General features: G+C 44.3%; 2 protein-coding genes across 2 annotated transcripts; both read right to left on the reverse strand.

Moving 5' to 3' along the window:
• Nucleotides 1–1,665: 1,665 nt before the first annotated feature.
• ndufab1a (NADH:ubiquinone oxidoreductase subunit AB1a) lies at nt 1,666–7,067 on the reverse strand. The gene is made up of 5 exons (XM_063009784.1): nt 6,873–7,067; nt 5,425–5,541; nt 4,364–4,451; nt 3,163–3,270; nt 1,666–1,872 (listed from the first exon to the last, which is right to left on the reverse strand). The coding sequence occupies exons 1-4, from the start codon at nt 7,026–7,028 to the stop codon at nt 3,179–3,181; spliced, it is 453 nt and encodes a 150-aa protein (XP_062865854.1). The 5' UTR covers nt 7,029–7,067; the 3' UTR covers nt 1,666–1,872; nt 3,163–3,178.
• Nucleotides 7,068–11,681: 4,614 nt separating this feature from the next.
• On the reverse strand, nt 11,682–25,188 carry palb2 (partner and localizer of BRCA2). Its single transcript, XM_063009762.1, has 13 exons — nt 25,151–25,188; nt 24,772–24,821; nt 23,365–23,424; nt 22,973–23,135; nt 20,745–21,716; nt 17,320–18,767; nt 15,680–15,835; nt 15,372–15,454; nt 14,492–14,653; nt 13,812–13,928; nt 13,634–13,721; nt 12,827–12,972; nt 11,682–12,740 (listed from the first exon to the last, which is right to left on the reverse strand). Exons 2-13 carry the CDS (start codon nt 24,808–24,810, stop codon nt 12,527–12,529), a joined length of 3,648 nt encoding a protein of 1,215 aa, XP_062865832.1. The 5' UTR covers nt 24,811–24,821; nt 25,151–25,188; the 3' UTR covers nt 11,682–12,526.
• Between the last annotated feature and the right edge of the window lie 1,342 nt (nt 25,189–26,530).

Consider the following 26,530-nt stretch of genomic DNA (forward strand, 5'->3'; position numbering starts at 1 on the left):
CTATCTATCTATCTCTCTGTCTGTCCTGTTTGTCTGTCTATCTATCTATCTGTCTGTCTGTCTATCTATCTGTCTGTCAGTCTATCCATTCATCTATCTATCTATCTGTCCATCTATCTAAAACAATAATGTGCTATTTCTTAATCTTCTTGAACCTCTTAAAGATTTATGTTTTCACTAACCAGTTGTATTGTTTTTTTTAAACATTTAAAAATTTATAAATATGATGCCTGCAACACACTTAAAAAAAGCCACTGTCTTACATCACTTTTCCTATTAATGAGACTTTATGTGGACACAAGACCATGGCCTTGTTGGACATTCCATTCCAAAACTACAGGCACTAATAAAGAGCTGCAACCATCCCAACACATTAACAGCCTCCACTCTCTAGAACGGCTTCACAAGATATTATATTGTGCCTATGGGAACTTGTGTACATCCAAAAAGAGCTCAACTGTTGAATAAAAAGGTCTGGCTCACAAATGTTGGTGTTCAAATCTTAAAGGTCACTGGAGTTTATTCAATGCATGTCTTCATGGACCCAGAAAAAGGCTTTTTCCTACAACTGCTGGCTGAAATCACATCATTTCTTTTATTAAATGAATTTCATTGAGCTGTTAGCAATAATTATGGCTAAGCGTGCTTATTAGGAGTGATGTCCACATTATTACCCCAGTGCACAAACACTAGAGCCCAAAATCGAACAGCATCCTCAGACCTACATATGGAAATGCCTGAAGCTACAATGTCCAACAACACACCAACACAGAAGGAGGGAAAACGCTTAATGGAACTTCAAAAGGAAACGTTATCCAGGCTTACTACATAGAAGGAAACGGGGGGTGCTGGAGCTTCCGTTAGTCCCAGCTGCACCTCCCTTTAAGTCAACCAAAGGTCTAGTCCATATATTTTAACCAATACCACCTACTGACCTGTGTACTGAAAAGCATGCCAAACTGGCAAAGCATGAAGCTTTTAATGGTTTACTGGCAAGAAATAAACAAATTCACTCTTAAAACAAAAGACTATAGCCGTATTGATATGGACACAGGTCACCAACTGTAGTTAAACAAATACAGAGGCGTCAAAGGCCAATGTTATACTGCACTGTTGAATTTTTACACATAAAACGTGCTGTATGTAAATTGCAGATTGTTGTATGTATATTTTTGACACGTTTTGTGACTTATTTGGGGGGGATGGGGTGCTGGAGCCTATCCCAGCTTTTCAATGGGCACAGGGCACACACATATACACACACCCATTCACCCATTCACCTATAGGGCGAGTCAGTGTCTCTAATTAACCTGACTGCATGTTTTTGGACTGTGGGAGGAAACCGGAGCTCCAGGAGGAAACCCACACAGACACGGGGAGAACATGCAAACTCTGCACAGAAAGGACCCGGACCGCCCCGCCTGGGGATCGAACCCAGGACCTTCTTGCTGTGAGGCGACAGTGCTACCCACCGAGCCACCGTGCCGCCTGTTTAAGGGTTTAAATAGAATGAGATGTCCAGGGGTTGGTCAGGTGTCCACACAGGGTGTAAATAATCCGAGAGCTGTATTAATCGTGAAACAAAACATGACACGTTTGGTCCAGTTGCTCATTAATGAACTGAATTAAGGCACAAACAAAATACTAACACACACACCGGATGAATAAGGGATGTAAAGGCTTTAATTTTGGTAACATGTTTTTGTTTTTATGAATAATGAAATGCATCCTAACATTCTGCAGTAGGTCGAGCAGTTCTGCAAATCTCAAAGTCCAAAACAGGAGAAACAGATAAACTGGAACATCTGAACACAATACGCAGTGAGTGACGGGCGCTGTAGCCATCGAGTCTCACCAAACAAAAATCTGTACCTGGAAAGAAAGAAGACGGACACATGAGTCTAATCCAATCTACGACTGAGTATAGATTAACTTGGTAATTAAAACCAATTCTGAAGTTCCAAGAGCCTCTAAGGCTTACAGAATGTGTCGCATAAATCAAATTCAGAGTCGGTGTGTATTTAAACCCATTACAAACGCTAATTAAACATTATATATCTGTTCTTCGTGCTGTGTTCAACTAAATACCATCCTGCTTCTGTCCTACCTTTTGTACATAAAGCTGAATTTGTATATTCACTGGCTCATTTCATTTTATATTTTTTTTATTTGTCAAGGACAATGCTCACTCACTCACTCTCGCGCAGGCTTTTCAATAGGCGCAAGGCACACACTAACACCCTGGACAGGGCGCCAGTCCATCGCAGGGCAATTCAGTGTCTCCAATTCACCTGACTGCACGTTTTTTAGCTGTGGAAGGAATCGAACCCAGGACCTTCTTCACTGCACCATAGTTAGCTCACAAGATCATTTTCACCTACAGTCCCTGAGCATATAAACACATTACTAGTTTTAAAAAACACCCAAATCCAATTCAATTTCACTTGAATTCATTTAAAAAGGAGATAAATAATCTATTAAATATAGTCAACACTTTCTCATCTAACTAGATTACAACAAATATAAATGATATCTCAGGAACCTTTTTTTGTTTGTTTTTCAAATCTGTGTGTTTTGCATTTCAACGTTTATTATCATTTTTTGAGAAAATCGACTGAGCAAGCGAGGTAGCAAGCATAGGAATACAATACTGCCCCCTGGAGACAGACCTTGTGGCCCTGCCCTAAACCTCAAAATCTTAGAGCAAAGTTCTTTGAACACCGAGGTGCCAAACAGAGGTTCGAATACATAATTAGATGATTAAAGTTCAACATGTTATATTTAGACAATATTTGACACTGGTGACATTGTTTTTATTTCATGATAAAGCTACTGACGGCTTGTTTACAGCAGTGGTCCACAACCACCGGGCCGTGGACAGGTACCGGTCCATGGGACACACAGAAAGAATAAATAATTAGAGATTGAAAACACTGCTTCCATTTCCAACACATGGGTGTTTATCATCTCATATCACCCCCAGGTGGAAGCAGCGTCTCATTGCAGCGACAAAAAGGTGATTTGTGAGCAGTATAGTTATCCCCCTGCCCCCGCCGATCCGTAAGATTATATCTTATATGAAAATGGTCCGTGGTGCAAAAAAGGTTGGGGACCTCTGGTTTACAGGATCATCTTACGTATTTCTAATACATTTTGACTTACAGCAGACGAGCAGAGCTCATTCGTAGACGTCCTTCTTATCTGCGATGTACTGGACGATCTCATCAGGAGTCATCAGCTTCTCCGCATCTGTGTCAGGAATCTCAAAACCTACAGAGACGGAAAGAGACACACGGGATTAAACGGCTCACTAGCAAAACGATGCCGTGGACAAACGCAATCACTCCTATAACACAAAGTTATCCAACACCTGTATCACCCAGGTACAAATGTAGGTGCCTGCTTGGTCACTGAATCAATCAGTTCGGCAAATTAGGAGAACAGGTTTAATCCCACGTCTACACCTCATCATTAATGTCGAGCAGTCACCTTAAAGTGTTTACAGGAACACTATGCAGTGTAATGATTTTAGAGGTTAGAACGCTTTTATTCGTCATATATACGTGTACTTGTTTGGAAGCTGTGGTCAGAGCACCACTATTGTCCCAGGGTTACAAAACCATTCTAAATTATTTAAGACTTCACTGAACCACAGTGAGTCATTATCTTCATACACATGAAACTGGGAAGAGCTGTGAATCCACCAGGAGTCAGAAACTGATGAAATTTCCCAATTTACAAGAGAGTCAAATAGTGAAAAGAATTAGATTCATGGGGAACTATGAAGGAGGAACATCGGTTCCCACCTGGGTGATGTTCAGATCGTGGTGGGTCTGGTTTCTACGGAATTACTGGGTGCAAGCTGTAACGGTCCCTTTAAGTGAGAGAGCGTTCAGACATCGATAGATAAGCACGCATAGCGATTAGCTCAGGTTGTAGCCTGACTGTTTTATTCTACCCCTGCTATCCAGGATTGTGATGAGTGGAAGAGTGGACGCTCTTATACCTAATAAATACTCCCATTACCCTGAACTGGTCGTGTGTGTGTGTGTGTTGGAGGACAGGGCGAGTAGCTAAGCTCCATTAGCCTCTCTTCAAGGGGGCTTCCCCACACTAACCAGTCGTTACAAAGCCCAGAATCCATCACAGGGCCAGTCCCTCCTGAGAGACCATAGCAATCATGTTTGGATGTACAAGCTCGACCGGCCGATAGCACCTGTGTGTATTCGAATTCTGGATACCAGTGGTAGTGAGCTAGCGTAGTAACTCTGAATATACAAACATTAGTTCAGACGAGGGTTTTAATTTCTATAACTGTACATTTACGTGCTCTATAGTGTCCCAGGAACACACTGGTACTAACCAAACTCGTCCTCCATGGCCATGATGATCTCCACCTGATCGAGACTGTCCAAGCCCAAATCCTTCATGAAGTGAGACGTGGCCTGAAGCTGAAACAGAAACATTCCACACCAAGGTCAAGCAATCAGAGGGATGAGGGATGAAACGGCAGCCATCGTCTATCAAAGCAGCGTATGGTCAGATCTGTTGTGTACAAAAATCTGTACAAAATCACTGAGGAGATGAGGTGATGTTTGAATGGTTGACCATTCTTAGTTGTTGGGATTTTGTTGGGATTTTTCAACACCTCAGTGTCACTGACAACGGTGCTCAAACCAGAAATATAAAGCCAGCAGTGTCCTGTGGTCAGATAATGTCCACTGATAAAAAAAAACAGAAAATAATTAACACGTCCACCTACAAACAGCGCTAACAGGACATGCTTTCCTACTAAAAAGGCCAGTCCAACCATTAGTAACTGTAATTTGGCCAAGGGTGCACAAACTTTTGCATACACTATATGGAATACACCCCTTGGGACACCCCTTCTATTTATTTAATTCATGTGTTTCAGCCACAGCAGTTGCTAACAGGTGTAATGAATCAATTATATAAAGGAAATTATATGATTCCAACTTTGCAGCAACAGTTTAGGGAAGGCCCTTTCCTGTTCCAGCATGACTGTGCTCTATAGAGACTCCAGCGGTGTGATCAAACCTGAGCTCAGCACCACTCAGCAGCTCTGGAATGAACTGGAACATCAACTGAGGCTTTCAATGCCTGGCCATAGACTTGCCGTCATCTTTTGACTAAATGGGCACAAATTCCTACAGACATACTTTCAAAGTCTTGTGAGAAGCCTTCTCAGAAGAGTGGCAGCTGTTATAGCTGAAAGGTCACATAGAGGTCACTCTCTGTTTATTTAATACCATTTTTCTTTGAAATAGGACGTCCAACAAGGTCATGGGTAGGTGTCCGAATTATTTTGGACATATGGTGTATATCTGCATTTACACAAAAGCATATTTTGTTTATAGCTAGCATTTAATTCCCCAAAATCAGAGTTGGACCTCAATCACTTACCTTCTCTGGACTGATCTTATCGTACAGCTTGAGCACGTAGAGGACGCGGTCTCGGATGGAGTCTAAGGTTAAAGGTGGAAGGTCACCGTACCGCCGCCACTGCATTACCCGGGGGGTCTAACGACAAAACAGATAAACATTTGAGAACCAAGTGCACCAGTGCAGTTCAAATCACTAGTTTACATTTATTTATTAGGGACAAGCATGTCTGAGCGGTTTCAATCATTTCCGAGTTCAGCTGGTGACTATTCTGTGTCCATATAAAAAGTAAATGTAAAATGTAAACGGAACAGTGGACTCCTACCAAGGTCAAGATGAAACCCAAACTGCCAAATAAATATTGAAGCTGCTGGAATGTTGGTGGCACTGTCCATATTTGGACTGAAGGTAATTCCTGAAAGTCTACTTGTTGAATGGAGCAATCAAATCGTCATGTCTTATTTACATTACACAAACTGAGACATAAGTGAAGCTGTCAATGGTACATTGTGAATTCTAATCATCATGACTGTTTACTAAAAGACAAACTGATTTCCTATAATAATTCAATTGAATCAAAGGCATTTAAGAGCAATAAATAAAATACACCATCACCAATGCAAATTACATTGTAAGTGTGCCAACAGCTCCCACTTGTGGAGAAACTTCTACCTGCTAAACAGGATCTATAACGTAATTCTAGTACAGACTAACATCCTGAACATTTCCCATATTAAAAGAACGACATAGAAACACTAAACCTCTCTTAATTATTACTGCTTATCTGTTCTATCCACTAATTTTAACTGTTTTTTTATTATATTTGGGTTATTTTCAGTGTATACGTGTCAAAAACAACCTCATTATGTTACATTAGCCTAAAATATATGCATTTCCACGGGACCATGGAACGCATTAACAGGCTTCCTATACATCCTTATGGAAAAAAAATACCTTAAAACTCAACATCTTTTAAACTCGACGCCATTCCCAGAACCAACTTAGGTCGAGTTTCAAGGTAGCACTGTATTTTAGGTCACCACATCACAAATGAATTTTAATTTGTAGTTATTATTATTTGATTATTATAAAGGGCCCACTGGGTCAGAACCAGGGGCATACAGAATCTTGTAAAATATGTTTTTCTCTCATTTGCCTTTATGAAATGACCATAAGGATGAGATTCTCTGTTCTACAGGATTTAAAATGTTTAAATTCAGTGTAGGAATAGAAATGAATAGAGTTGTGAGGAGCCATGGCGGCTGTACGCAGCACTTATGCAGCACTAACCCAACACATCAGATCCAGTATGAATATAAAAGCACGTGTGTCTATATAATAATGAATAAAAACAGATCCCAACTCTAATTATAATATTAATTATGATAATGAGCGGTGTGGTCAGTATGAGAGCAGATATCTGGGGAGGTCATCTCATGTCCCCTCACTGTCCTCTGCTCTCCTCTCACCTGAACTAGTGCGGGTCTGTGCAGCGCCAGCAGCTGGATCAATCCGCGCTCCTGGATCAGACGAACCTGCGCCGCACCGACACACGCATTGTTTTTAAATACAGCCGGAGCACGCTGCAGTGACCGGACACACCGGGACAGGACGCGGGCCGCCATCTTTCACCCCTGTTCCTCCCACAATGCAACAGAAAAGCTTCTCCTCGTTTTTTCTTCTGAGTTTATGGTTGCAGCTCCAACTCCGTCTGTTTACCGCCGCCTACAGGAGCGCACTCATCAGAACTGCGTCTGAAAGCTGTGGGTACTTACTGGGTACACAGATTCATCAGTTCAAGTTTTTAATATCAAACACAGTCATGGACAATGTTGTATCTCCAATTCACCTCACTTGCACGTCTTTGGACTGTGGGAGGAAACCGGAGCTCCCAGAGGAAACCCACACGGACACGGGGAGAACATGCAAACTCCACACAGAAAGGACCCGGACCGCCCCACCTGGGAATCGAACCCTTGCTGTGAGGCGGCAGCGCTACCCACTCACTGAGTGACCTAGCCACCCCATTTCTGTAAAGGTTGGGACATATTGTAAATTGCAATAAAGTACTCACTCAGGCGCTTATCCAATCAGGGTTACGGAGAGTGTGCTGGAGCCTATCCCAGCTTTTCAATGGGCGCAAGGCACACAGTAACACCCTGGACGGGACGCCAGTCCATCGCAGGGCAGACACACATATACACCCACACACCCATTCACTTATAGGGCAATTCAGTGTCTCCCATTAACCTGACCGTATGTTTTTGTACTGTGGGAGGAAACCGGAGCACCCGCGGGAAACCCACACAGACACGGGGAGAACATGCAAACTCCACACAGAAAGGACCCGGACCGCCCCGCCTGGGGATCGAACCCACGACCTTCTTGCTGAGCCAACAGTGCTACCCAATATACTACTACTACTACTCTTCTTCTTCTTCCTCGGCCTTTGTCCCATTCGGTTGCGGGGTCGGCTCTCGGCGCATAGTGATCCGCATTAATGATTTGGCACAGTTTTTACGCCGGATGCCCTTCCTGACACAACCCTCCCTATTTCATCCGGGCTTGGGACCGGCACTACAATGCACTGGTTTGTGCATCTAGCGGCCAGGTACCTATAGGACAATTCAGTGTTTCCAGTTACCCTGGTGGCATGTTTTTGGACTGTGGGAGGAAACCGGAGCACCCTGAGGAAACCCACGCGGACACGGGGAGAACATGCAAACTCCGCACAGAAAGGACCTGGACCGCCCCGCCTGGGGATCAAACCCAGGACCTTCTTGCTGTGAGGCGACAGTGCTACCCACCGAGCCACCGAGCCATTGTGCCACCCTATACTACTACTACTAATAATAATAATAATGATAATAATGATAATAATAATAATAATAATAATAATAATAATTAATAAATAATAAATAATAATAATAATAATAATAATAATAATAATAATAATAATAATAATAATAATAATAATAATAATAATAATAATAATAATAATAATAATAATAATAATAATAATAATAATAATAATAATAATAATAATAATAATAATAATAATAATAATAATAATAATAATACACTCCACCTGGGAATCAAACTCAGGACTTTCTTGCTGTGAGGCAAAAAGCTCATTATGTTTGCTCAGAACTGCATCTGAAGGCTGGTTTATGCTTAGGCAGTGGTAGCCTAGTGGTTAAGGTACTAGACTAGTAAGCAAAAGGTTGCTGGTTCAAACCCCACCACTGCCAGGTTGCCAGGATGGCTTGTTCAGAATTGTTTCTAACAGATGTATAATGCTTGCTCAGAACTCCATCTCAAGGCAGGTTTATGCTTGTTTAGAACTCCGTCTAAAAGCATGTGGATACTTGCTCAGAACTGTGTTGGGGCAGTTGTAGCCTAGCGGTTAAGGTACTAGACTAGTCAGCAAAGCATTGCTGGTTCAAACCCCGCCACTGTTGGGCCATTGAGTTTATGTTTGTTTATTAGGATTTTAACGTCATGTTCTACACTTTTGGTTACATTCATGACAGGAACGGTTACTTATTACACAAGATCAGTTCACACAAGGTTATATGGAACACAGTCCTGGACAATTTAGTGTCTCCAATTTACCTCACTTGCACGTCTTTGGACTGTGGGAGGAAACCAGAGCACCCGGAGTAAACCCACGGGGAGAACATGCAAACTTCACACAGAAAGGACCCGGACCACCCCACCTGGGGATCGAACCCAGGACCCTCTTGCTGTGAGGCGACAGTGCTACCCACCGTGCCGCCCGTTGCGCCATTGAGCAGGGCCCTTAACTCTTAAATGCTTGGACTGTATACTGTAGGTTTCTTTGGATTAAAGCATCTGCCAAATAAATGCCAAAAATGTACATGTGTCTAAAGGCCGGATTATGCTTGTTCAGAACAGAGGTAGTACAAACAGCAGTGATACTCCAACGGAGGATTAAAAAAGATTAAAAGAATCTAGTTACATGTTGAATAGAAGTGGAGGTCATCAGAAGTCATCATCATTTTATCATAGGGTTGTTGTAGATTTGTTTTGTTTCATTCCCACAATTATCTTAAGCCTTTCATATACATTCACACCTTAAAGCTGCTTTCAAACACTCAGCAATCATTCCAAATTTTCTTTACTGCACATTCAGCTCTATCAGAAAGTTATAAATGAATGTTTTTACACCCTGAATGGTGACTCTACCAGAAAAAACTTGAGGCACCAAAAAGGGTGAAAACAATCCCTAGCTGACATGTCACACTGCTCATATTTCAACCAGTTTCTAGTGTTTCTGTCCGAAAGCAAGTCTTACAGATAAAATAATCCTTTATTAGTCCCACAGTGGGGAAGTTCACAGTGTTGCAGCAGCACAGGGATAGCAAGGCACTCAGTACAAAAAAATAGATAAATTAACAGTACAATGTATAACAATATAGACAATTATCAACAATAAAAGTAAAAAAAACTCTGGAAAAAATATTTACAAATAAGTGCACATTAACTCTAAAATTGCACATGGTAAAAAATGAAGAATGTTGCACATTATGTTTAGTTTAAAGTGTGTGTGTACGCGATCTGTCTGGAGCAGTGCTGGTTGTATAATCTAACAGCAGCAGAATAACTATAACTACATACAGGGGTTGGACAAAATAACTGAAACACCTGTCATTTTAGTGTGGGAGGTTTCATGGCTAAATTGGACCAGTCTGGTGGCCAATCCTTATTAATTGCACATTGCACCAGTAAGAGCAGAGTGTGAAGGTTCAATTAGCAGGGTAAGAGCACAGTTTTGCTCAAAATATTGCAATGCACACAACATGACATACCAGAGTTCAAAAGAGGACAAATTGTTGGTGCACGTCTTGCTGGCGCATCTGTGACCAAGACAGCAAGTCTTTGTGATGTATCAAGAGCCACGGTATCCAGGGTAATGTCAGCATACCACCAAGAAGGACAAACCACATCCAACAGGATTAACTGTGGACGCAAGAGGAAGCTGTCTGAAAGGGATGTTCGGGTGCTAACCCGGATTGTATCCAAAAAACATAAAACCACGGCTGCCCAAATCACGGCAGAATTAAATGTGCACCTCAACTCTCCTGTTTCCACCAGAACTGTCCGTCGGGAGCTCCACAGGGTCAATATACACGGCCGGGCTGCTATAGCCAAACCTTTGGTCACTCGTGCCAATGCCAAACGTCGGTTTCAATGGTGCAAGGAGCGCAAATCTTGGGCTGTGGACAATGTGAAACATGTATTGTTCTCTGATGAGTCCACCTTTACTGTTTTCCCCACATCCGGGAGAGTTACGGTGTGGAGAAGCCCCAAAGAAGCGTACCACCCAGACTGTTGCATGCCCAGAGTGAAGCATGGGGGTGGATCAGTGATGGTTTGGGCTGCCATATCATGGCATTCCCTTGGCCCAATACTTGTGCTAGATGGGCGCGTCACTGCCAAGGACTACCGAACCATTCTGGAGGACCATGTGCATCCAATGGCGGTGCCGTGTATCAGGATGACAATGCACCAATACAGACAGCAAGACTGGTGAAAGATTGGTTTGATGAACATGAAAGTGAAGTTGAACATCTCCCATGGCCTGCACAGTCACCAGATCTAAATATTATTGAGCCAATTTGGGGTGTTTTGGAGAAGCGAGTCAGGAAACGTTTTCCTCCACCAGCATCACGTAGTGACCTGGCCACTATCCTGCAAGAAGAATGGCTTAAAATCCCTCTGACCACTGTGCAAGACTTGTATATGTCATTTCCAAGACGAATTGACGCTGTATTGGCCGCAAAAGGAGGCCCTACACCATACTAATAAATTATTGTGGTCTAAAACTAGGTGTTTCAGTTATTTTGTCCAACCCCTGTATATAAGTTACATATATAAGTTATATTATACCTTACAGGCAGCAACTGTCTGTTATTATTAGGGTTGCCAGATTTCTGCTGTTCTAAACTCATACCTTAGCCGCATGAATAATGGGACAAATATTTAAGCCATGAATTTTTAAGCCAGAAACGGCAAGTCATGGTTATTTATCTTATAATCCGCATGGTGGCAGTAGACAACAAGTCTTAGGTTAAACTACAGGTTCACTAACGACCTTTTTACACTGCACAGTACAGTCTGGTCCAAAGTCTGTGGCTCTCAGTCAGTGTGAGGGCAGTGCAAGCATCAGAGAAGCTGTTATAGGGAATTGGAAATGACTAAACTCTGAGGAGAAAGGTGTACGCGAGATTTTCCAAAAGGCACAAAGACGAGACTTTTAAAAGGACGTTTATTTAACAAATTTAAAACTTTTATTACACTGATACAGAACAGACACAAAGACGAAGCAGAACGGTACATTCAAGTTGGATTTTTTTTTTTAAGTATCACACTATGTAGCCAAAAGTATGTGGACACCCCAACCACACCTATTTTTCTCTATTTATTTATGCATTTTGTCCCATTTTTCTCCCGATTTAGCGTTGTCAATTTGTCTTCCGCTGCTGTGAATACCTGATTGCATTTGAATAAGGTATATTTCCTGCTCACGCCTCCTCCGACCCGTGTGCAGTCCCTAGCGGACCCCGTCTTTTTTACCCATGCACTCTGCACAGGCGCCTCTATCTCCTAATTATGGTCCACCTCACCCACATAGTCCAGTACCCTAGCAGTCTGCTGCAGGCACGGCCAATTATGCCCACTAGATGGCGCCCAGCCACCGAGGAGTTCAGAATCTCGGCGCTGGTGTGCTAGCGGAATATGCCACCGCGCCACCTGGGCGCCTACCACACCTCTTTTTAACAGCTGTATACGTTCGCTTTCCTGTTCCTGCTTCTGTGTGCAGAGCGAGTTCCATAGACTTGGTTTGAGTGTGGTGTGGAGGAACTGGAGTCCAGTGGCCTGCACAGAGCACCGACCTCAACCCCAGTAAACACCTTTGGGGTAAACTGGAACAGGCACATTGTTTTTACACATGCCCCCTACCTCCAAAAATCTTCTGGAAAACAATGCCAGAAAACAAAAGGCTTTTTAGAACACAGTTAATAAATGCTCAGCGTTTTGGAATGAGCTCACATTCAGTGTCCACATACTTAACGCATCCACTAATTTCACTAGTGCATCAGTATACTGGTTTATACTGGTAGAGACTAACGTCGCCGTTTAGATATCCAGTGAGTAGAACGTTTGGCCCCGCCCACCGTGCCAGGCGACACACTTCTGCCAGTTTATCTGCATACACACACGAGGCGCCTCCTCGGAGATCCCAGACGGCGAGATATCCGGACTGGAAAACTCCGGCCAGAGCCGATTCACACGTATCGCCATCCATCAACCTGAGAGATACGCAGAACGTCAAATACTTACATACCCATTTAAGCGAAACCTTAAGACTGTACGGGTCTGTACGAGGTTCTCTCACCTCTCAGCGTGAGTGGTCGGGTTAGTGATGGAGGTCAGGGTGGAATGTTTTCCTGTAAGTGGATTTGTGGCGATCAGGGTGAACAGAGCGGAACCCTCGTCTTCGGCACAAGCGCCCGCTCGCTGAAGCAGGACGCACAGAACACCCTGGGAGAGAGGGAACACACAGAACACAAGCACAAACAGTGATAATCGATTTGATCGATCGCCAGAGCAAACGCAGTCTTTGTTTTATTAGGTTCAAACTGTCCAGGGTTTTGAATGGAACCGGACCCATTGCAACCCTGACCAGGATAGCATAGTTGATGAAAATAAAAACAAGGGACTTTCATAAGGTCCGAAAGAGCAAGAAGTGCTCACAGACAGTGATCTGAGGAGGGACAAGCCACGAACCGCTGACAGGTTGCTGGACTGCCAAGAGTGATTAAAAATCTACAGCCCATAACATTATTGAAAGATTCCCAGAATCCTGAGTCCTCTCTGTGGTAAAGACCAATAGTGAATAATAACGTAAAATGCCCATGATCTCTCAGGTGTCACTGCATTAAAATCAGACATGATTGCGTAACGATCCACTGCCGAAGACTCAGGTCGTGTCCCTTCCTGTACAGGCTCCTCGGGCACCTAACCAAAGTCCTTGCACTGCGTTAAAGACCCCACCCACTTTTCGGTCCGGTCTTTTCCCACCCAGCAGACTTAATGGCCTTTTTTTTTTTCTCTCCTGCAGGTATTGCCAATTATTGGACACATGATTGCAGATTATAGACGTCACACTATGCTGCAATCTGGCAACCCAAGTCATGCCTACCCTGTAGGAGTATCCTCTCAGGCACGTCGCCGTGGGCGCAGTCTCCGAGAGTCGGATAGTCTGCAGCAGCTGCCCCGATTTCATGTTCCTGGGATTAAAAAAAGGCCTAAATTATTAATATCATGATGATAAAGTGCACGTAAATTAATATAAACAAGAGCGGAAAAGTACTTCTCACCAAATGAGGAGGTTTTTACGTTCGGTCCAGCCGATCAGAGCGTCTTTCTCTCCCTCCACGACCGCCAGGGTCTGAACGCTGTGATTACAGGAGGCCAGGGGACGTGTATAAGATACCCTGCGGAGAGACGAGCGGATGAGGGGCGAGCATTCTGCTTCTGTGGCCCCCGTGCAATTAATTCTCTCAGCACGCTACCTTGAAGAAGAGCACAGGGCTCTAAAACGTTCAGCACAATCGGGCACTCAAAAGTCTGGTGCCAGAGAAAGAATTGACATATTTTAAATACTTATTATTTTCCATATCATTCAGAAATTCCAGTTTCTGAATGGCTGGACCCCTGTGCACAAAGTGAGGGTCGAAAAGACATGGTTTGTCGAGACGTGTAGGGACTCCAGTACATACACTGACTGGAACATTGATCACAAACCAGGGTTAATCACCCAACACTACTGTCTGACCTCAGACGTGCTTCTTGACTCCCGTCCAGAAGAGTTGCTGCTGTTATAACCTCAAAACACTGATCCGAGTCCATAACAGAGACAAAACATACTACAGAAGCTGATATAATTGAAATCTGCTTTGTGTACTGATGTTTTATATAGTCCATACTGTAAGTAATGTAAGTGTGTGTGTGTGTGTGTGTGTGTGTGTGTGTGTGTGTGTGTGTGTGTTGGCATTACCTGCCATCCCGAGCGAGTGTGTACACCTGGACTATCTGCTGAGGTCTGGGAGAAGAGCAGCACGTCACCCTACAGCCAGACACAGCGAGCACAGCCTGCAGAGCATCTTTACACAGGTCAGCCTGAGAGAACGGGCCGTCCACTCCGGGGCAGCAGAGAATCCTGCAACACCAACACCAACACACCGCACACAGATCAACCAGGTTTACAGAACTGGACCCAAGACTAAGGGTTAAGGGCCTTGCTATATATTATAAATTATATATATACAGACAAGGCATAACATTAAAACCACCTCCTTGTTTATCAGCTCCACTTACCATATAGAAGCACTTTGTAGTTCTACAATTACTGACTGTAGTCCATCTGTTTCTCTGCATGCTTTGTTAGCCCCCTTTCACCCTGTTCTTCAATGGTCAGGACCCCCACACAGAGCAGGTATTATTTAGGTGGTGGATCATTCTCAGCACTGCAGTGACACTGACATGGTGGTGGTGTGTTAGTGTGTGTTGTGCTGGTATGAGTGGATCAGACACAGCAGCGCTGCTGGAGTTATTAAGTACCGTGTCCACTCTATTAGACACTCCTACCTAGTTGGTCCACCTTGTAGATGTAAAGTCAGAGACGATCGCTCATCTATTGCTGCTGTTTGAGTCGGTCGTCTTCTAGACCTTCATCAGTGGTCACGGGACGCTGCCCATGGCGCGCTGTTGGGGACGCTGCCCACGGGGCGCGGTATGTAGAGGAACAGATGGACTCCAGTCAGTAATTGTAGAACTACAAAGTGCTTCTATATGGTAAGTGGAGCTGATAAAATGGACAGTGAGTGTCGAAACAAGGAGGTGGTCATAATGTTATGCCTCATGTGTGTGTGTCATACCTTGCCTCCACGATCTCCAGCCTTCCCAAAGACACGCAGAGCAACCCGAAACCATCCGGCACCTCCTGAAGAGAGATGACCGACTGGACACACAGAATCAGACGTCAAAAGTGCAGCACCACTATATTATGTTTATTCAATTCAAATGCAAATCTATCCCAATTTAGTCATTGCCAATTCCCAGTTATGATTTCTCTGCTGCCCGCACCGACCCCACGCTGGCCGCGGAGGGTCGCCAGTACCCGCACACTCAAACACGTGTGAAGAACCGCTGTGATAGAAGGTTGTTATGTGTCGTGTGTGTTTACCTGCGTAAAGGTCCAAGTGTGTAGAAGATCCCACTGCTGCACGCCTGCTTTCTGGGCCCAGACGCACACACTCCACTCACCGGCCACACACACACACCAGTCCTCAGCTGACCATCGCACCACGCACACATCCAACACACAAGCTCCATCCAGAGCCTGGACACGGAGACACGCTTGTTGTTATCCACACACAGCCGTGATCACATATCACAATATACGATACACTACATGCCGAAAGTGTGTGGACACCTGACCAATCCAAAATCATGGAGTCCAGTGACATGGAGTTGCCCATAACACCACCTTCTGCAGGGCTTCCCAATTCATCCCAACAGTTTTAATAGGGTTGAAATGAGAGCTCTTTGTAGGCCACTGGAGTTCCTCCATGCTTAAGTGTCAAACCATGCCTTTACAGCACAGCGCAGTTCCTGTGTTAAACAGTTCCTGTGTTCTAGCTAAGAAATCTCTGTTAACGGTGGAATATAAGGTCACTGATGGGAGTATAAAGGCTGATTATTTACTTTCCTTCTTATCACATTTACTGCAGACAAGAATAAAACCCTTTTCTACTCATAATCCACGAGACGTATTTCATTAAGGGTTTTTCCACCACTATATATTAAATTATACGTGTGTCCACATATTTCTATAACATTTTTATAACTTATAACAGGGGTGTCAAACTCACGTCCCGCGGGCCAGATCCGGCCCCCCACGTCATTTTTTGTGGCCCGTGAGAGGTTTAACGACTGTATGATTGTTGTGATGGTTCGAGTCGTTACAGAGACGCGCTTATAATTTAACGGGACTCCTGCGCCTTTAAGAGACAACCGTGACATCGTAGTCATGCCAATTAACTTTGACCTTCGCTATGTGACTTTTACGGCAAAGAGAACGTGAAGTAGCATAGTCAGTAATGTAAACACAAATCTTTACACAAAATTTTTACTCATTAGCGTTATTTTACGTTTGGTTAAATCTCATATTGTACCAGATGTAACACTTGACTACAGCTGTGTGCTTTTACTGTATTAAGTTCTTTATTGTTTTTATTGTTTGTATTTTTACTTCATTTTGATGCACACAGTGTATCACACAGCTGGGAAGCAAATAAAATCGACTGTATTCTGAAGGGAGCTGTCTGTCTGTCTGTCTGTCTAGCTGAGAAAGGGGGATAAACTATTAGTGAGGGCAGAATGATTGTCTTAAAAATACACTGTAAAATCCTAAATAAACTGCATCTTTCAAAATGCAGGCTGATTTTGTGACCTGCAAAGTGACACATCCCGCCAGTAGATGATGTTACACATATTTACACATGATCCTAAAATGTACAAGAAGATAAGTAAGAAAATTAAGCAGAAGGAGGAAATTTAATGAAAGGGAAAACAAGTTTGTGCTTCAGGAAGAAAAACCGGTGCGTCTCTTGTGTTATGAGGCCGTGTCTGTGGTAAAGGAGGACGATATAAATGCAGAATTCAGCCTCCAAGAAAAACAGCAGACTGCAATCACAGCAGGATACGTTACAATCGGCCCTTTGAGAGCCACAATAATGCTGATGTGGCCCTCAGTGAAAATGAGTTTGACACCCCTGACTTGTAACATAAGAGAAAAACAGTGACTGCTATATTACCACTTACTTTAAGCGTATGGGTTTTCCGGAGGGCGCTACGAGAACGGAATTGACGGATTTGGGATTCTGTGGCGTCCGTTCTGGTTCCGTCCGCACTAAAAGTTAAACCAGCTTCTTCATCAGCTCTTGGTTGGACCGGGTCTTCAAAAAGTGTCAAGGTCTCGTTGTTTGAACCGCTGCTCTTGTGAATATCTTCATCTCCACACGTGTTGTCCAGGTCGGCCTGATCTTCAGTCCTGGTTTGGGATCCGATGTCAAGCTTATGTCTCTTATTGGCTCCAGAGTCGATTTCATGACCAATTTCGCTAGTTTCTGTTACTGCGCAAGTCAAGACATCGTCGGGCAGCCTGGCATTCCCCCTAGTTTCAGGAAAACTTGACTGATGGTCTTGCTCTACGTCAACGAGTTCAGAGACGCCACGATCTTGATTCTCAGATCGAGGGCTCGTCGAGACGCCGTTTGCTTGTTCAGACTCGCTGCCGTTTGCTTTTTTATCTTCAGGAAAGAATAAAATGTCGCTGTTAATATTCATCTCCTGAGAAACGTCTGGAAGTGCCCGTACTTCCACATCTGGGCTCATGTGACCCTGCTTTGCTAGACTGGGATCTTCTTCGGTGGCTTCCTTGTCCACTTCAGACCCGAGTTGAGCGTCTTCTTCCAAACCAGGAGAGCTATCGATCGGTCTGTGAACATCGTTCGGTTGATTACGAGCCTGGATTTCCACTTCAGGAACATTTTTGACCCTGGACATGCTGCCATGCTCTCTTTTATCATAGAGATTATGATGACCGTGGGTCTCGGCCATGCTTCCACCAGCCTGTTTGACCTCAAACTCGTCATTTCCAGGTTTAGCTAGCTCTTCGGTTTGATGTATTCTGCTGTTTTCAGCATGGGTTTGCTTCGAGGAGCGACAAACTCCCGGGTCAGAAGGAGAGGACGGGACGAAACGGTCCGGGCTCGCGCCCAAAGAGATAAAGGAGGCGCCAGGATCGACCTGCTGGGTGTGCGACGTCAAAGACATGCTAAGATTTAGCATCAAACAGCTTTGGGATGTTTTCGTATCAGGCTGAAGGAACGTCTGCGCATCATCCCCCGTGTGCGCAGGACGTCTTTCTGCCTGTCCGCTCTCAGCCTGTGATTGGACGGTGGAAGTCAGCTGACTTAAAGGAAGGCTGTTTTCTAAAGTCGCGCTGCAGGGAAGCGGCTCCTGAACGAACCGTTCGCTTTCCGCCCGCCGTGCTTCGTGACCGCCGGTATTCCCGTTCCTCCTAAAGTTATTACCCGTGCCGTGCACCAAGGGTTCCGGGTTCGAACCGGGCGCGCACAGCCTCTCTAACTTCAGGCGGCCGAACTCATCGTCCGGCAGGTGAAAGTCTTGCACGTCGAAAACCGTCAGCACGTGGCCGAGGTTCCGGTGGTCCAGGGAACTCAACGGAGGCAGAAGACGTGGAACATCTGGAGAAGAAGAGCACAAAAAGCATGGAATACGGCTGGTGACTTCTCTGTGCACGTATAAATAGGCCTAGTTCAAGTGCACTAATTAGGAAGCGAATGGGAAACCCCAAACTGTCACCTTATGCTGACCTTATGAAGGGTCTACCATGAGTTAGGAGCTGCTAGAACAGAGGTATCACTGTACACAGTCAAGCAAGCTTGACAAGCCTTAAAGAAGCCTCTGCTCCAAAATCGGTACTTGAATGCCCAACCAAAGTTTGCCCCTTATTATGCATGAAAAAAACTGTGATTTAAATATTTAGCCACGAAGAAAACATTCACTGAAGTCACTGACCTTTCAAAAAAACACACCATATGACCAAAAGTATGTGGACACCCTTGCTAGAGTTCAGGTCATAAAATAAATGAGTTAATTGTGCCCCTCTGCACGAAGCAAGGCCCAAAAGAACATGCTTTGCGCCAGATTCTTTCCATCCAGGATCAAATTGATTAAACGGGCTAAAATTCCAACAGACACAGTCCAATATTTCCATAGTTATAACCATGGATTTGGAATGGGCAGTCCAACAAGCTCACGGTCAGGTGTCCACATACTTAAGACCGTACTGTGCGTCTATATATATATAGGGCAGTAATCTGGTTTCCATCCAAACGTTTCGCAAGTGTAATGCGCATTTACGAAATATCGGCAGAAAAAAAAAGCGAAAAATGTTGCGTTTCCATCAACTACAGTTATGCGAAAAAACCTTTACATGACGTGTAAACGCGCTGCAGAGAAACGAGCAAGATGGAGAGATTTAATTCGGTTTTTGCTTTAAGTAGAATAATATTTACAACCATTTGCCATCTTTTTATGGTTATGTTGTTTCCGTGCCACAGCGACGTTCACCTCGCATCTGGGAACGTAAACGTACTAAACAATTTTGGGAGCACATTGTGCAGAACCATTTTTCAGACGAGCTTTTGATCAAGAATGTAAGCCGCTCAGGTGGCGCAGCGGTAAAGTACGCTAGCGCACCAGAGTTGGGTTTCTAGATCCATCGTATCGAAACTCGGCTCTACCTTTCCGACTGGTTTGGGCGGCAGTATGAACGACGTTCGGCTGTTGTTCAGGGCTTAGGGGTAGAGTCGGATCATAGGTCCTCATAACTGGTACGACTGCGGCCCCTGCTGGTTGACTGACGGCGCCTGAACAGGGCTGAGGAATAACACTGAGGGGGGTGTGACCCTCCGTGCGCAGTGTCTCTCGGTGTATGAACGCGGCTCGTGCGGGTGAAAAATGCAGGCTGTACTGGCTGCGTGCCGGAGGGGGCGCAAGTCAGTTGAGTGGCGTCCTCAGTCAGCGGCAAAAGGGTCGGACCAGTATAGAGGACGCAATCAGGGTAATTGGACACGACTAGAATAGGGATAAAAATTGGGGGGGGGAAAGTGGGGAAAAAATAGATGAGCTATGCACCATGATCGGGTCATCTGTAGAGCCAAAAGTTTACAGTCACCGGACACCCGTGCCAACTGAAAAGAGGATCGTTATTGCCTTGTACAAGCCGGCCACTCGTGCGGAGTACAGGGTGGTGGGCGAGACGTTCGGCGTGAGCGTAACAACAGTTCACCGTAGTGTACACGCTGTATGCCAAGCAATAACATCAAAACGAATGAAACATTACATCGTATTACCGAATGCGCAGGAGGCAGAAGAAATAGCGCAGCGTAATTACGCAGTGAAAACTTATTTTTGCGATATTTGTGTCTTTTTTCGAAGTTTGAGCTTCTCCATCCAGGTTTGAAAAAAGTTGGTGGATGGAAAACCCTCTAGTGATAGCTCAGTGGTTAAGGTACTGGACTAGTAATCAGAAGGTTGCCGGTTCAAGCCCCACCACCGCCAAGTTAAACCTCAACTGCTCAAAATTGTGTTCGGTCATAATTGTAAGTCTGCTAAATGCCGAAAACGTAAATGTGCATAAATGTGTTCAAATGTACCGTTTGCCTGCACTCCAGACTGAGACGTACCCGCCTGGCCGCGCCTCTTCCTAAAAATGGGATACACCTCGGAATCAGGCAGGAGCTGACAGTCCAGGTAGAGCTGAGAATCGGAAAGACGCTTGAAATCCGGCCCAGGGTCCGATGACGGGACTGCCTCGGAGTGAGCGGAGGAGTCAGACTCGGAGTCTCGGGTTCGCCCGCGCCCTCGACGCCCTCGACGCCCTCTCGCCCCCCGTCTTCTGCATCCGGGCTTTTCGAGAGGCGCGCCGTCCGGTCGCGGGCCGGGCGTCTGTATTTTAGGGGACCTTCGCCTGCCCCGCCCTCTGGAGAGCTGGCTCTGGATGACGGCGTTTATGTCCACGGAGGAGTGAGCCGAGGCCATGCGCCGGGTCGTACGCACGTAGTACTCGACGGGGAAGGGCAGGCCCTCGATTAACGTGCAGGAGCTCAAAACGTCCGAATTTGCCGAAGCTGCACCGTTTTGGTTTTCCGAGTGGGTGGAGATCTGCACCTCATCGGACTGTTTAGGAATATCTGCCGAGTGGGAATTCTGATCAGCAGTTGCTTCTAACTGGCTGCTTGGTTGCATCTCCACAGCTGAGTGTTCTGGTGAGGACCGTTCTGCACTCAGATGATCAGGGTTCCAATTATCTTCATCCTTCTTCTCATCTTCATTCGTCTCAGCTTCCTGTTTCCTTTCTTCTTTGTGTCCTCTGTCCAGATCTCCAACAATTTCCGCGTCCTGGTGGTTTTCTTTATCCGCTCCCTCTCTTCTCTTCGTCTCGTCCGTCCCCTCCGCCCCCCCTCTCACCTTTTCCTGGCTTTCGTCGGTATCGGACTCCCTCTCCCTGATCTGCAGGCGCAGGCGGCTGCGTTTGGATCGCAGGCGAAGGCTCGGGCTCCGTCTGCACTTCAGGGAGGAAAGGGATGAAGCGTCCGAGCCCTCGGGGAGATCGAAACGGACCTTAGCTGATGAGAAACACACACACACACACACACACATAAGCAGGTGAATCTCAACATCTGGACAGAAGCTGGACTGTAAGGGCGCATTTACATCATTTACATTTTCGGCATTGAGCGGACGCCTTTATCCAAAGCGACTTACAGTACAGTGACAGTATAGAGTCTGAGCAATTGAGGGTTAACGGCCTCGCTCAAGGGCCCAACAGCAGCAACCTGGCAGTGGTGGGGCTCAACATTCACAGGAGAAGCGTGTTACGCTTGGCTGACCGCTCGGCTTGAGCGGTGAGGTAAAACCTCATCAGTGTGAATATGACACGAATCTGCATTAGTGTGGAATAAGCGTCAGATCCAGGGTTACAGCTCCACGTGTATCTGTGTTTATCTGGATTCTCCTCACTGTTTCACTTTTAAACTTGTGTTACAGCTCGAGCTTCTGAGAAATTGTGAGAATCAGAATCAGCTTTTCCGAGAGTCTAAAACGCTGAACGCTTATCGGGATAATCCGCTAGCACACCAGCGCCGAGATTCTGAACTCTTCGGTTCAAAACTCGGTGTTGCCACTGGTCGGCTGGGTGCCATCTAGCGGGCACGATTGGCAGTGCCAGCCGCAGACACGTCTCTGCTAGGGTGGGATGACCGGACTATGTGGGTGGGGTCTTCAAACCCTGATTGGCAGATAGAGGCGCCTGTGCAGAGTGCATGGGTGAAAAAGGTTCCGCTAAGGGTTGCTCACCTCCCAATGTACCCACCTCGAATGCAATCAGGGATCCCCCAGCAGCGGAAGACAAACTGACTACACTAAATTGGGAGAAAATGTTTAAATAAAATAGAAAAATAAATAAATAAATAAATAAATAAAACAAAATGCTTATTGTTAAAAAAGCTCAAAGTGGTTTAATGTACTAAAAGAAGGAGACAGGAGCACAAAATTATTATAATAGTATAATCTTCATTATTACTGCTCATAAGTTCCTCCACTAATGAAATCCCTCACTCGTTGTTTTACTACAATAAGTCACGTTAAGTTTTGTTTGTACAGCCTGAGTCACTTTTACAGCCTCATATCAAACAGTTCGTCTCATTGGAGGAGCTTTGGAAAGGTCAGCTGCAAACTGGGTCTAAGTACGTGTGGACAGGAGCTGCACTGTGGCAGAGTGACAGGATTTCTAAAAGATCATTCAAATATGTATCGAGTCTGTAATACAGTCTGCGTCCTCATACAGAACGACATCGTACACGTTAAATTAAACGATACTCACTGGTCTCGGAAGGCAAATTCTGGTTAGACAGCAGGTCCGATGATACCGAGGAAGAGGAAGAGCTTTGCTCCAGAACGGCCGGGGTGTTGATTTGCAACAGGCGATTTTGATCAGAGATCGTTTTCTGCACATGTTTGCGCACTGCCTCTCTCCTTTCTGCTCTCTACGAACAATATATACATACATTTCCAAATGCACAGCGATAAAACAAAAAGCAATACAGCGTGTGCACAGTCCCAAAAATGCCACAATTATTAAAGCCCATAATTCATTATATATACAGTAAATAATCAGTTTGATGCACCTGGTAGCAATACGTGTGATTGGAACAACTGAACTCAATAATTATTTGTCTATACTTTTGGTTATATGGTGTACACACTCATACTTACTTGTAGTCTCTGTGCCGTTCTCTCGTACTCCTTCTGCAGCAGTTCCAGTCGCTTCTTCAGCTTTAACATGGATAAAAATGTTTATTATAAGCCAACTATGGCACAGCGTAGTCACTAAGGTATAGTGCATATACAGATTTAGTCAAAGGTTTACAGACGCTTGTCTTTTTTAACTGTAACTGAATGATTTGAACACGCTCTTCACAGCAATTATTTCAGAAGTGTTTTGCGTGTTTCCTAAACATATGACAAAATCTGCCGGGCCAAAAATACCCCTATAGCACCCCTAATATCTGGTTATATGTCCCTTAGCGCTTCATTTTAATCTACCTTTTTTATATCATTCATCCTCTTGGTTTACTGGCACAAACCTAAATATAGCCTGACTGGTAAATCCAAAACCAGCACTGGCGTGTTAACATTATTGTTCTGCTCAAATACCCAATTGTTTCCATTTTCCATTTATATGTTTTCCACCGCTTTATCCTGGTCAGTGTCCAGTGTCACCGTGGGTCCTGCTTCTTTGGTAACACACCCTGGACAGGACGCCAACTCATCACAGAGCCTTGGCCATCGAATTGTGGTTTAAAAACATACTCTTTCTTGTCTCTGATCACAAACCAGCTTCAGTTAAACTACAGGATGCAGATTTTGGACTGACTTTAAGCAACACAGTCTTGACTGTGGACAATGACACCTGTAAACCAACAGTGTTCATTTCAAGGCAGATGCGTTTTTAAATGGTTCTTGGTTTTAATTGGACCTTACGGACAAATTCCCTCTCAGCAGGACGTAACACTTTGGGTTTTTCTCTCAGTCTTGGCAAAGAGACTACTGTTCCACAGACATCACTGATGATCTGAATTGAAGTTGCTTGTTAAAACCTATTATCCACAGGGCGCCCAGGTGGCACAGCTAGCACACCAGCGCAGAGATTCTGCACTAACTGGCCACCGTGTCTGCTAGGACGGTATGACCGGACTATGTGGGTGGGGTCTTCAAACGCTGTGCAAGGACCCTGATTAGCAGATAAAGGCGTCTGTGCAGAATGCATGGGCGAAAAGAAGGGGTCCGCTAGGACTGCCCACCATGAATGGAATCAGGGATCCCCAGCAGCGGAAGACAAATTGACTACGCTAAATAGGGAGAAAAATGGGAGAAATCTATGATCCACTTTCTAAGCTTTGTAACAAGGCTTTTCGTTGTTGGGTGCAGACAAACTAGCCCTATTTATATGAGCACAGAAAAAAACATTGGCTGTTCTCGATTAGGAGGCCATTCCACATTAATAAATACAATACATGGCTTTGTACACATTTTCTGAATACCTGAACAACTTATTAAAAATAATATATGACTGTTATTAGTGTATTTAAACTTTTGACTTCAACTGTATGGATAACTTACCTTCTCCTTGTCTTCACCAGTGAGAATTTCCTCTGACATTCTTACCTCACCTATAACGAAGCAAAATTACAATATTACAGATAAACATTTTCAAAATAATCTTAATAAAATATATTTTTACTTCTAGCACAAAGTACAACCTGAATCAAGCACAATTTTCTTTCATGTAGTGATATTTAGAAGGCTTTGAGGGCTGTGTCCCAAATTAACCTCTTATTGAAAATGAAGTGCACTAAATAGGCGTTAGACACATGACTTCGTTTCCTATTAAGTGCACTACTGAAGGGAGGAAAGATGCATTTGTAGTTCGGCCACAACTCTACAACACAAAACTACAGTATTTCCATCTGACAGGGTATTAAAGTGTAGCACAACTTACAGCAACTTTTCTTTACCAGAAATTCACGACACGGTGTACAGTTCGAGCAGTTTATAATGTTAACATTTTAATACACAAATCAAATCTGTCAGCTCGACGTCCTCACACAGAACCATAACAAAGTTCCCGCTATTGTACACAGCAGACCAGAGTAATCGATAACAAGCTCCACGGAGATACAGTACCCTGTAATACATTTAAAAACGAATGCTTATTTATTAAATCATTAAATAAAACTTGTATTTTTGAAGTTGTGTATATGTATTTGTTTGTGTATATACTTTTTATAACTTTCCAGTCGAGTTGGAAGTAAACGATGTCATTTTGCTCGCTGCGTGATGTCTGAAACGTGAGGGTGGAACAGTCCTGGAGTTGGTGGTGTGGATGCCGCCCAGCTCCAGACACCTCAAGCAGCCTGTAAGGAGTTTCAGAGTTCCCAATTGCCCCTAGGTGTGAGTCAGTGAATGGGTTAGGGTGTGAAGCCCTTCAGTAGAGAATAGAATACCTTTATCTGCCACATATACACATGTACAGTATAACGAAATTCTTTCTTCACATATCCCGGCTTGAAACTGGGGTCAGAGCGCAGGGTCAACCATCGTACGGAGAGGGTTAAGGACCTTGCTCAGGGGCTCAGAGCCCGGATTCAAACTCTCAACCTTTCAACTGATAGCCCAAAGCTCTACTCACTAGGCTACCACTGTCACAGATTGACACCCTGTCCAGTTGTTATCACTGTCAAGGAACTAGTTTATGAGAATGTGAGCTCATCTGTCCATTAGCTGAACCTAAAGTGCAATGGGGTTATGCAGCAGCACAATGATCCGAAACACTAAAGCAAATTCACATGTAAATGGCTATTTAACAAATGGCCAGACTCAAACCTAAATAAAACGCTGCAGCAGTGTGTTTGATTATAAAGCTGTTCTGCAAAAAAGTGAAGCCAAAGTTTCTTTTGAGAAGTGAATTACTTATTCATTTGCATTTATTTCATTAATTGCTTCATCCTGGGGAAGTTTGGGGTGAGTACAAGCCAGGAGTAACCCCCCATCTACATTAGACATAGCCATGTCCTCTAGAAGCATATGAGAGGTACTAGCATGGATAATGGGCATGAATTGTTTATATGAACCTTGTATGAAGCACAGTAATACTGAAGCACTAAGCACTAATTATTGTGATATTGAGATACTAGCTATTGAGATATTATAAATCAGAATCAGAATCGGGCTTTGCTCACACATACAAGGAATTTGTTTTTGGTTACACAGATGCTTGCAGTGCACGAAAAAATACAGTAAAGACAATCTTATTCACACAGCTCACTCTCTCTAACACACACATTCATACCTGTAAACATAGAAAACATTGTAAACATTT

This window comes from Trichomycterus rosablanca, chromosome 15 (assembly GCF_030014385.1).
Source record: "Trichomycterus rosablanca isolate fTriRos1 chromosome 15, fTriRos1.hap1, whole genome shotgun sequence".
Lineage (NCBI taxonomy): Eukaryota > Metazoa > Chordata > Actinopteri > Siluriformes > Trichomycteridae > Trichomycterus > Trichomycterus rosablanca.

Excerpts from the sequence above, each read along its gene's own strand:
- ndufab1a (XM_063009784.1), bottom strand. The coding sequence starts at position 7,028 with ATGGCGGCCCGCGTCCTGTCCCGGTGTGTCCGGTCACTGCAGCGTGCT. Across the intron at positions 5,542-6,872 it reads ACAGACCCGCACTAGTTCAG|ACCCCCCGGGTAATGCAGTG; the intron begins GTGAGAGGAGAG and ends TTTTGTCGTTAG. Across the intron at positions 3,271-4,363 it reads GGCCATGGAGGACGAGTTTG|GTTTTGAGATTCCTGACACA; the intron begins GTTAGTACCAGT and ends CCGTCTCTGTAG.
- palb2 (XM_063009762.1), bottom strand. The coding sequence starts at position 24,810 with ATGTCAGAGGAAATTCTCACTGGTGAAGACAAGGAGAAG. Across the intron at positions 23,425-24,771 it reads CTGGTGAAGACAAGGAGAAG|CTGAAGAAGCGACTGGAACT; the intron begins GTAAGTTATCCA and ends TCCATGTTAAAG. Across the intron at positions 12,741-12,826 it reads CCGACCACTCACGCTGAGAG|GTTGATGGATGGCGATACGT; the intron begins GTGAGAGAACCT and ends CGTATCTCTCAG.